General features: G+C 37.5%; 1 protein-coding gene across 1 annotated transcript; it reads left to right on the top strand.

The window, feature by feature from the left end:
• Positions 1 to 3,674: 3,674 nt before the first annotated feature.
• On the top strand, positions 3,675 to 10,175 carry exd1 (exonuclease 3'-5' domain containing 1; the record flags this gene model as incomplete). Its single annotated transcript, XM_079261568.1, has 12 exons — positions 3,675 to 3,804; positions 3,893 to 4,001; positions 4,151 to 4,227; positions 4,360 to 4,427; positions 5,130 to 5,216; positions 5,341 to 5,445; positions 5,541 to 5,621; positions 5,727 to 5,870; positions 6,023 to 6,214; positions 7,419 to 8,076; positions 9,692 to 9,764; positions 10,067 to 10,175. The coding sequence occupies 12 exons, from the start codon at positions 3,675 to 3,677 to the stop codon at positions 10,173 to 10,175; spliced, it is 1,833 nt and encodes a 610-aa protein (XP_079117694.1).
• Between the last annotated feature and the right edge of the window lie 659 nt (positions 10,176 to 10,834).

Genomic DNA, 10,834 nt, shown 5'->3' with positions numbered 1-10,834 from the left:
TTCATCGCTCTGCTTGACTCGGTGCGCCTCCGCGGTCTCAGCAGCATTGTGCTGACTCCTCAATGAACATTACACAATTAAGATTCACCCAGCATGACAGTGAGTGGGCGGCAGTGCTGCTACCGGGCATGTCACTCACACAGAATGGGCTCTGCAGCTCAGCGGTCAGACAATATTTTCTTACAGGTTTGCAGCACAATTTACTAATTTAATCAAGGAATCAATCGGAGGTTGGGGATCCAACAAAACGAAAGTTTTACAGCTGTAACAACTGATGCTTATTTTTTTCATATAACTCTTGGAAAAAAAAACAACCTGTTGATCTTTCCTGGGAGTGGTGTCAGAATTTATGCGGGACGTGGCCTCCAGAGTATTTAAAAAGGCTTTGCCATTTGTTTAAAGCCCAATTTGATAAATATACGCTAAATTTATGTGTTTTGAAAGCCTGTCGGCTCCTCCGAGACATACAATAATAATATAGCCTACTTACTTTTCAGCCATCATGCTCGCTTTCATTGACTGATGGCTGCTTTCACTGTAGGTTTGTTATAAATTCTGAGATTGAGGTAATTCGAGTTTACACCTTTATACTAAGCAGCAGAAAATATGAAACAATGTGCTGATACAAAGTGCAATCAGTTTAATATAGTTTAATCTCACATTTTACTATAACACTGAGTATCTGTGCTATGCTGGACAAGGCTAGAAAAAACTGTCTGAATAAACTATGTAAGGCTGCTTTTCCAAACACAACTGCACCGTTGGTTGCATCCATGTAGTTTTCCTGCCTGAAAATAACAATGTTGCTGCCTAAATCTAATATATTCATTTTAGTGTCTGAGCCCTGCATCATGTCTAATGCATGTGTTTCTGAGACCTCTGCACCACTCACATAATCAAAATGTTTCCTGAAATCCTGTTCTATTCAATCTGGCATGACTTCTGCATTCTTTGTGGATTTACTATTAAAAACCATCCTTAAGCTGTAATTTTGTAAATGGTTGTTTCAATGGTAATGCAAATGGTCATCCACATAAAAAAAAGTTTGTTTGAATGTCTAATAAAAAGTTGAAAATAAGTGTGAAATGTACAGAGCCAATGTAAGTTGACTGTCCTCTTTAAGTGATGGGAAGCAAGACGTTTAAGATTAACTATAAATGAGGTCTCACACTGCAGTTAAAGGCAAACAAACATCCACTACTTCATATCATCAACATCTATCATAGCCCATCTGTATGTTTATTGTGTGATTGATGTAAGTATGATTCTGCATGCTTGAGTGGTTTCTGGGAAATAACATTCTCACAACTGTAAGGTTTTCAGAAAATACAAACAGTGTGAAAGCCATTAAAAAACAAGTAGATTATTTTTACTGTTACACCTGTGTTGTTTGAGTCCTTCCTCAACTTTTTACTGTAAAGCCAACCCCCCCTCCTCCTCCCCTCAAACTCTTTGTTCTTGATCCTCTCTTGCTCTGATCGAAACCGATGCAAAGAGTAAAAAATTCAGCAGAAAGTACTCATTCAGAAGAAAAAAAAACTCAATCACCGTGCTACTTTTGTCTTATAGACTACCAATCAGGGTATGTGAAAAAAACTGTTTTTATCTGATAGTTGGTATCTTTACAAACTGTGTCCGCCTACTTTTGGAAAAAAAAATTCCACCCATTCCTCTGAGCTCTTGCCATGAATAAATTAGGAAAAAATTGCTTTATGGGATTCTTCCTTTGGTTTTCTAAAGCAGTCTATTTGTTCAGTCTGCAGAGCAGGAAAGGGTGGCTCTTCCTTTAAAGATAAAATAGGTTGCAGGTTTTGTTGCTGCCCATACGACAATTATCATGCAGTAGGTGGTCCAGAGAAGATGCTTCCCGAAGCCTTTCAGCTGCCAGGTGTGTTATCACATAGGAACATATGGAAATTAATGATAAAAATGAAAAAAAAAAACTTCCAAAACATCATGCTTCACAGGCCACTGACTTTAAGTTTTGGACTTAATTAATGTCTGATTCACACAGAGAAAGTGAATCATTTAGACATTAGTTAGTTACCGAATCGTATTAATTTAAATGCATTTATAAGTTAAATTTTCATGAGTTGAGAGCTTTTATTAGTTTAAGGTTTTAAAAAGTCTTCACTCTTTATTACAGTACCCTGGGGCTGAGAAATGTTTTGAAATGTAGCTAATCACAGCTTCTCTTTGACCATGAAAGACTTCATTCATACAGGGAGAAGTGCTGCTAGCAGCTCTGGAACTTTGGGTGTAAAGTTAAAGAGGACTAATGACTAATATCAGATGCATTATTCTGTACAAATACACAGTCTATGATATAAACCAACACCAATAAGTAAAAAAAAATGTATGTGTACAACAGAATAGCATCTACATGATTAGGTGTTTCTCCATATGTGAAATGAAGTCACAAGAACCTGTGTGACCGGGGTGACTTGTGAAAAGATAACACATCTTTGGTTCCTTCAAAAAAATCCTTTTGTGGCATTTAAATAAGTTTTCCCTCGATTTGTTAATTCAAAAATGATTTCTTTATGTTTGATTATTTATTCATTTTTTATTTATATTGAGCCTAGTACAAGAAAACCCACTGCAGAGACCAGTAAATGACCGAAGGATGCTTACATTAAATTCTGAGTGTTACCAGTGCCTCTTTTTGTATGTCCTACCACAGCAAACAAATTCTAATATGTACTCTAAAAAACTTTTAAGACTAAATACATGTGTTTAGGCTAAATGAAATATTTATGCGTACACTTTAAATTAAATTAGTTGTATATAATAAAAAGACAACAGTTTTGTGTATAGTGTCAACATCGTCATAGTTCTTTTTTGTTTTGTTTTGTTTTGTTTTTTTTTAAATTATGAATGTTGTTTTTTTACCCCTGTATGGATGAATTGCACACACGGACCTTTAATCAAAATGAATTGCCTTTTAGTGTAGAGATGAAAATTAACCATATGTTTGCTTTCAAACTGACAGTCAGACTTTGGACTAGTAGCAGTTTGTTCCGTGAGCTGAGGCCACCCCCTGGTGGATATAATGAGTCAGGAGCTTGTTGACCTTTTGCAGGTCTACAAGCTACTGTACTTCTGTATGAAAAAGAAAACAAAAACATAATTATTCAACATTGCATTGAGAACTATACAATACTCATTCAGACCACTGCTGATTTAGTTTAAAATGAGATTTAAGGGGTAAATATGCTGTAACACGAAACTCTTGTAAACAATCGGCTACATTTTCATTTTAAGTTTTCAGAATTTATGGTGACTGTCTTGTTCCTTGCTATTCTCTTTTATTCCACTAGAGTGCGCTAAAGGCAGCGTTTTACATTTATTGGCGCTACTTAAAAGCTAGCTGCTAGTTTAAGTGCGTTTTTTATTTTTATTTTTATTTGTTACGGGTGAAGATTAGCCTAATTAAATTGTTTTTTTTTTTGTTTCTTTTTTAAATGATATACTTTTAGAAGTTTGGGATATCATTATAACATGTATTTCTTTTAAACAACCAAAAACCAAGTGCGACAAAAGACAAGCGTGCTATTAACACATTCAACGAAGACCTTGAACGCAACAGAGCTAACGTCCGACAGTTGTAGCCTAGCTTGTCTTTGGGACCGACCATAGACTGAGCATTAAAGACGTGAATTTTGGTTTACATAATGGTTCTGGACGAGGCTTTGTTCATGACTATCCTGAAAGGAAAACGAATCAAACTAACTCTGAAGACTTCATGGTACTCTGGGGTCTTCCAGCGTCTTAATCCAAACAAAACGTTGATTTTAGCGGATGGTTAGCACCTTAAACTTTGCCCATATCAGTTTAGGATAACAAGGAATAACTGTAAAATAACACTGTTTATTTTTACCATTTATTTTAGTGACTGGCAGCAATGGATGCAAACTCCCTGGAACCAAGTTGTTTTTTGGCCACGAGATTTTGAATGGTGAGTTCACTGATGTCTGCAGCAGAAATGGGATTGTGTTGCTGTACTTTCATCATGTTTTGTCAAATTAAACCTACAGTTGAATTCCTCAGGGAAGAAAGCGGTGACTGTCGGTAGGTAGAAAGTAGTAAAGGACAACTATGTGCTGGTTTGATCTCGGAACTGAATAGTACTATATAAAATGTTGCACAGAAATACTGATGCAAATGACCTTGAGGAGCAGCTGAATGTGGAGAAGTTTCAACCCTACAGAAAAACAATGACATTGGGTGAGTTTTATTTTTAAAAAAAACAAAAAAAACAAACATTTGTTTGTGGTCCACTAAAACTTCATTTAAACTACGAGTTAAAACTCTCTTTGCCTCGATAAATAAATTAACTTTTATGTTTATTTTTTGCAGATGATGATGAAGAGGAGTTCATCAATTTTGCAGTCATTGATGAGTTCCATGAAAAGTTTGGACCTGCTGTAAGTTGATTTAATACACTATATGTTTCATGTTGCTGTAATCATTTGAATGTGTGACATACACTCATTGGCCACTTTATTATGTATAAACTATAGACAGTATAAACCCATTTATAATCCATACTGGCATAGAATTAATATGATGTCGAAAACACTCAAAGATTTTGGTCAAACAAAGAATCGTAGCCGGTCTGGTCTTCTGTTGTTGTAGTCCATCTGCTGCAAAATTTAACATATTGTGTGTTCAATGATGATATTCTGCATATTTTACTACAACAAAACAGTAGTAGTTTGAGTTACACATCTCACCATTATCTGCTGTTATCTGGCATAAACAAGGCATTTTTGTCCTGAAAACTGATATTCACTGGATGTTTTCTCTTTTTTGGATCATTCGCTATTAATCCTTGAGACGGCTGAGTGTAAAAATCTTTGTAGATCAGCTGTTTCTGAAATACTAAGACCAAGACCTGGCTGTTTCACTTTCAAAATCACTTAAATCTATTTCTAATCACTTAATTATCTTAATTATGTTTGCATGTCTAAATATATTCCCATGTAATATAATATATTGCTATGTGATTTGTTGATTAGCTTTTTGTGTTAATAAGAAATTGAACATATGTACCTTATAAATTGACAGGTGAGTGTATATGCTTAATGCACAAACTAAACTATGAAGACGTATTTGCTGTACTTCAGGTGATGCACATCAAAAAGCAGCATGTTATCGGTGTGGGAGCTGAAGGAGTTGAATTGTTTCAGAACCGAAGACTGTGCTGGCTTCAGGTCAGAAGTTTTGAACTACATTTTATTTTAATAGCATCTCCTTTTTCTTGTGGTTTGCTCCCAGTTTCATGTCTTTCCTCATTGCAAAAGTAAAAAAAGGATAATCAATTTGAATTCCTCCCAGATTGCCACTAAAAAGAAGGTGTACTTATTTGATATCCTGCTGCTTGGAGTACGAGCATTTAAGAATGGTCTCTCCATGATCCTGGAAAGTAAGCAAATATTAAAGGTGAGTGATATAAATATGCTGAAAGTCAAGTTTAGTTGATCTGATGATTAACGGTATCATACAATCTATGCTTTTTTTTTTTTCATTTGTTACAGGTCATTCATGATTGCAGAGCCATTGCTGGATGTTTGACTGCTCAGTTTGGAGTTAATCTGACCAACGTCTTTGACACTCAGGTAGATGTAGAGGCTATGTGTGTTTTATATTTGTGTTATACATATATATTTAAATATGTGTTCAGATATATCTGTTTTATGTTTTTATTTTTGTTCATTTTTAAGGTGGCAGATGTGATGAGCTTCTACACAGAGACAGGGGGATTTCTGCCTGATAGAGTCAGTACTCTTGAGGAGGTGGTCAGTCACTACCTAAAGGTGCCCCTATCTAGCCTTTCTTCTCTTCGGGTGAAGTCACAGCTCACCACGGTATGAAACTCAGTGTTTTTTTTTTATTATTATTATTTTAAAGTGTTATCAAAAATCCATTGTGATTGAGCAGGGTTATGAATGTCACGTGTCAGTATTTTTAGTGTTGGCTTATCTCTGTAACGTGTATAAAGTGGTGTGTATTATAATAGGAAGAAAAGGAGATGTGGTACAAGCGGCCTTGCCCGATACCCTTGCTGAAGGTGATGGCTTTGTCAGTGATTCACCTACAGCCCCTCAGACTGGTGCTGCTAGACAATCTCATGACTGACTACATGGTTCTGGTGGATTCCTACCTTAACAGCAAGTTTTATGAACCCCATGAACTCGGACATGTCAGTATGGTAAGTAATTCAGAAACTAGACAAGTGCAAGGATATTGGAAGAATAAGACATTGCAATGGCAGGAGGGAGCAGAAAAATGGGTTGCCATTGATTTTTCAATCTCACAAGATGATCAGCAGCATCCAAAAGGATAAAGCTTTGGGGATAAAAATGCTGAGCACGTCAGACTTAATCTATCAGAGCAGTGCTTTCCTCTATTAGTCAAATCATTAAGTTTGATGGTTTAATGAATATAATAAGATGCCCCATCTTTTTAGTTGAAACTAGCTTGTCAGGACAGGTATATGAATTTACCATTTATTAGCAAAATTAAACACAAGTTTACACAAAATTATTATTTTTTTAAACTTGTGTTTTTGCTCTTTTTGTAAAACAGACATGTTTATCATGTCTGTTTTATAAATCAACAGACATGATAAACATTTAAAATAAATGTTTAATATTTACATTTTCAGTGCTTGTCATGATTATCTTTAATCACATTCATTAGTCAAACTGAATAAACCTTACATACTGTTAATGACCTGCTTTTGAGGCGAGTGTCCTCTTAAAACAGTAATACACAATGACCTGGAACGGTGATATTTTCAGCCTATATCTGGCTTGTTACTACTGCCAGTGCAAGGGTGAGAGATGGAAACAGGATGCAAACTACTGCCTAAGAGCTTGAATCATACACAACTGCACTTCTCTTTGTCTTTTGAAAGTGTTTTGTTTTTCATCCACAAAGCTTCTTCAGGTCTAAACTGATAATCCTGACCACAGTGAAAATCTTTGTGTCTAAACTTGACTTTTCGCAACTTCAGCACACCACCGGTGCACCTGTGACCTAGAAAGCATTCTTAGGAGTGGTTGTTTGTGCAGTGAACGCATCAATATAAAATTTTGCTTAAGCAAGGCTATGTAACTTTCTGGTTTGTTGCATCACAGAGCTAGTTGTTAATATAAAAGATGTATAGTTTCTGTGGTTATATCAAAGCAAATTTGGTAAAATTGGATTCTTCTTCATGATTGTCTAATTGAATCTTCAACACTTGCCAAGGTTGAAGTGACACATATCTTAAAAACAAAATGTTTTTACATAAAGAATTTAATCTCAAGTCTGAAAAGTGTTTTAATTTGAAATCAGAATTTTGAGATCAGAAGTTTGCTGTTTTTCTTTAATTGTAAATAAAACTCACGTGTGCCTGCCTGCATTAACAGGAAGGTGTGTTGGAGTTGCCCAGTGAGCTCCGACAACTAGACAAAATGCGCACCGAGAGGCAGGAGTGGGCTACCAGCCACTACCCGGTTACAGAGGAGGGTCTGCTGGCTCGCTTCAACCCATATCCCAAGTCATCATCCCAGGTCTCTCCTGCTGCAGAAGAACAGAGAATGATGCAGCCTCTCTCTTCAGAACCTCTGGAGCCTCCAGTATCCCCAAAAATGAACCCACTTGTTAACCAACAAACTGCAAACCTCTTGACCACTGCCGCCATTGCGTCTGATGATGCCCATGCCTCTTCCAACCTGCTAGTCCAGTCTCCAGCCCCAGCCACTGTGTTGCATCTTGAGAAAGAAGCATCTTCTTTCCCAAGGTGTCTTCCTACAGGTGTGGACAAAGGATGCAAAGCTGAACAAATTGAAATCATGGGAAGAGGAAGGCCATTTGGGAAAGAGCAGTCATCTGCTGCACTCTTACCCTCAAGAGGAAGAGGTTTATTTCTTCACCTTCCCCCACCTCAGTTACCTGGAAAGTGTGTGAGAGATATCCAAACTCCCTTTACGCTGGAAACGGCTCCCACTACCAGCCACACGCTTACCCAAGAAACAAAGCCCCAACCCGTCTGCCAAGATAAACAGCCGTCCAAGGACACTTGCGGTTTGAAAGGGGAACATGTTACTCCAGCTCCCCAGACCTTCATATTATCTCCGAGACACTCATTCAGCTCCTTCAGGTACTGAAGTAAATCTGAGTCTTACTATGTAGATACTTCCTGTTCAACAGTTGTAGTTTTCTAAAGTGACCAACAGATGGCAGTAAATATTCTCCTTTTCTTATAGTTTGATACAAGTCAGATGCATTTGAAGAAAAAAATGTTTGGGCTTTGTAGTTTATGCCCATATTCACACAAAATATTTTGTTCATGATTTAAAAAAAATCTTTTAAGTTCCTACATTTTGTTTTTTGCCTTAATTCTTGTGACTTTCTTTTAAATATAATAAATCAAGTTAAAATAATTCTAGGTGTGAATTACTGCTTAATTGTTTATATTTTGCTTATGTATTCCAAAGAGAGAAAAGGGAGCCGGGGGGGGGCTTTGGGTTGTGAAAGACCAAATAAAGCCAGCCAGACACCTGTTAATCACTGTGTGCTAAGTTTGTCATGATTGATTACTTGTGCAGCTTGGTTTCTGTTTTGCAGTTCATTTTATTTGTTAGAACCAGGGACAGGCATTGATGGATCTACTGGTAATTGAGCAAAAACATTGCTGGCTGACACTTCTTTTGATTACTAATAATTAGGACAACAAAAAGGAAAAAAAAAAAAAAAACGTTTAAGGTTTGGCACAGGCTTGTTTCACCCACTGCTGATGCTCTGATGTGTATTTGATCACATGTGGTGAGCACATGTCATGAGCAAATGTTGATCTTAGCAATTAATTTGCTTGTTGAGATGCCATGGGGGGTTGCTGCATGGATACCTTTTTAAATAATCACTTTTTGTTTCTGAAATTAAGGATTGAGCATGATTTCAGGTTATTGCTGCATCCTGCCATGTAAGTGGACCCTCTCTGTTTAATCACATCTTATTGCTATGTCTCTACATACAGTTGCTTGGGTCTTTTCCAGAACTTTCCATTTGAAAGCATAAAGCAGATAATGTTGGGTTTTAATTAACTGGGAGGTAGCCAGTAAGATAGCCTTGCTTCTCTCCCAGCAACCACCTTTTCCTCAGCTTCTGTTAAATACAAGCTTGGTGGAGCCCATCCATATAACTCCCTTTACCATTTGAAACACCATTGTTCCACCAAGGAACAAATGATTTAAAACATCTTTCATGCTTTGTTATCTTTGAACTGCTGCACTGAATTTTTTAGAAAAGTTAATGCTTTTCTGCAACAAGGGATTTATTGCATGTAACTTCCTGTAAAACAACGAAATGGGAGCTTGTTTTAAATATGCCTGCGTCAGTTAACAGTTAAGTCTTTTGGGTGTAAATTGTGTGTGTGTGTGTGTGGAGGGGGGTGGGGGTCAGGTCTCAGTGGGGCCATGGAGAACAGACTCCTGTCATTGACCACCAGATTGGGGCTCTTAATTTAGAGAACCTTGCATTTCCTCTCCGTCACAATAATGCCTTATGTGCTCCACTTCCTGTTTCTCAGGCCTAAAAGGAAGGAACTGTGCGCTTGTCACACGGTAGTCACCATTTCCTCCCTCCCTTCCACCCCCAGCACTCCCTACCCCCAAACTTCAGACAGTGTTATGTCCTTCAGAGGGGAAAGATGTCTGCACCTTCAGCATCATAGCAGGATGCGTCCAAGCTATTTATAGACGCGAGTCGGAAAGGTAGAACACAGACATAAACACAAACTTTAGGATGTCCAGCTGTGTTGACTTAGCATCTGAAGATGGAGGTTCAACTGTGTAAGACTAATTGTTGTTTTGACTGAGAAGTATGCTTTTAGGTATAAGATCATATACTTAAAAAAAACAACCTTCATGTTGACAGGTTTGATAACACGAAATTATACAACACAATCAAGAAGTGTCAATTTTTGCAGTGTTGTTCAATCATATAGTATCATTTGACAGGAAAACATGCAAGACTGCATTACTGATCACCTGCGCTCGTGGCACCCTCTTAACAGCACCCCAAACAAAGGTGTTGTGTCCCTCTCAGCCTACTGCCTTACAACTACAAAGCAGCACGGCTCACAGAGCACGCCAAGGCTACTAGGCAACCCTCCTTTCTCGTGATGAGTGTTAGGCTACAGATTTGTTCATAATTAATAGGCTGCCTTAAATAATTAAAACCAGAGGGATAATTTACTGAAACCCATTCCCTTTAAATAGCACCTTGTTAGAACTAACATGTTGTTAGCTAGTTAGCACTTCTAAGCACATCATTAAAATTCATTGTTGAGTTTTGCTTACTAAGTGCACATTCAGACCATGGTACATTACTGTAGTGATGCTGAAGAAGAGGAAAGTTGGTTATCGATGCGCCACTGAGTCGTTACTAATTGGATTTTTGTTTGCAAACTTTGTAAAATTGTCTCTATGATCAAATCCTGCCACAGAGGCGCCTTTCAGCTCACAGCTACCTATGGGAAAAGGACTCATCCAGCAGCGGCCCATTTGATTGGCCTGAACATGATCTCCTTGGTCTTACCCGAGTAGTGAAACTGAAAGAAATGGTCAGAGAAGCTTTATTCAGTAGTTCTATCCACGCCACAACAAATTGCATGTATGTCAACAAAATCAAATCAATTTCATTATTCATGTGACCACATGTAATTCCTTTTGTATGTATAATGAGGGAGGGATATAATATATCAAGTTCCATTAAGCTGCCGAACCGTATCCCTGCAGTCAGCCTTCCATCTGTTGGTCAAAACCTATTGTTGAACCCTTCT

Source organism: Telmatherina bonti (genome assembly GCF_933228915.1).
Source record: "Telmatherina bonti genome assembly, chromosome: 22".
Classification (NCBI taxonomy): domain Eukaryota; kingdom Metazoa; phylum Chordata; class Actinopteri; order Atheriniformes; family Telmatherinidae; genus Telmatherina; species Telmatherina bonti.
Note: the sequence above shows the minus strand (reverse complement) of the source record. Positions and strands in the feature narration are given on the sequence as shown.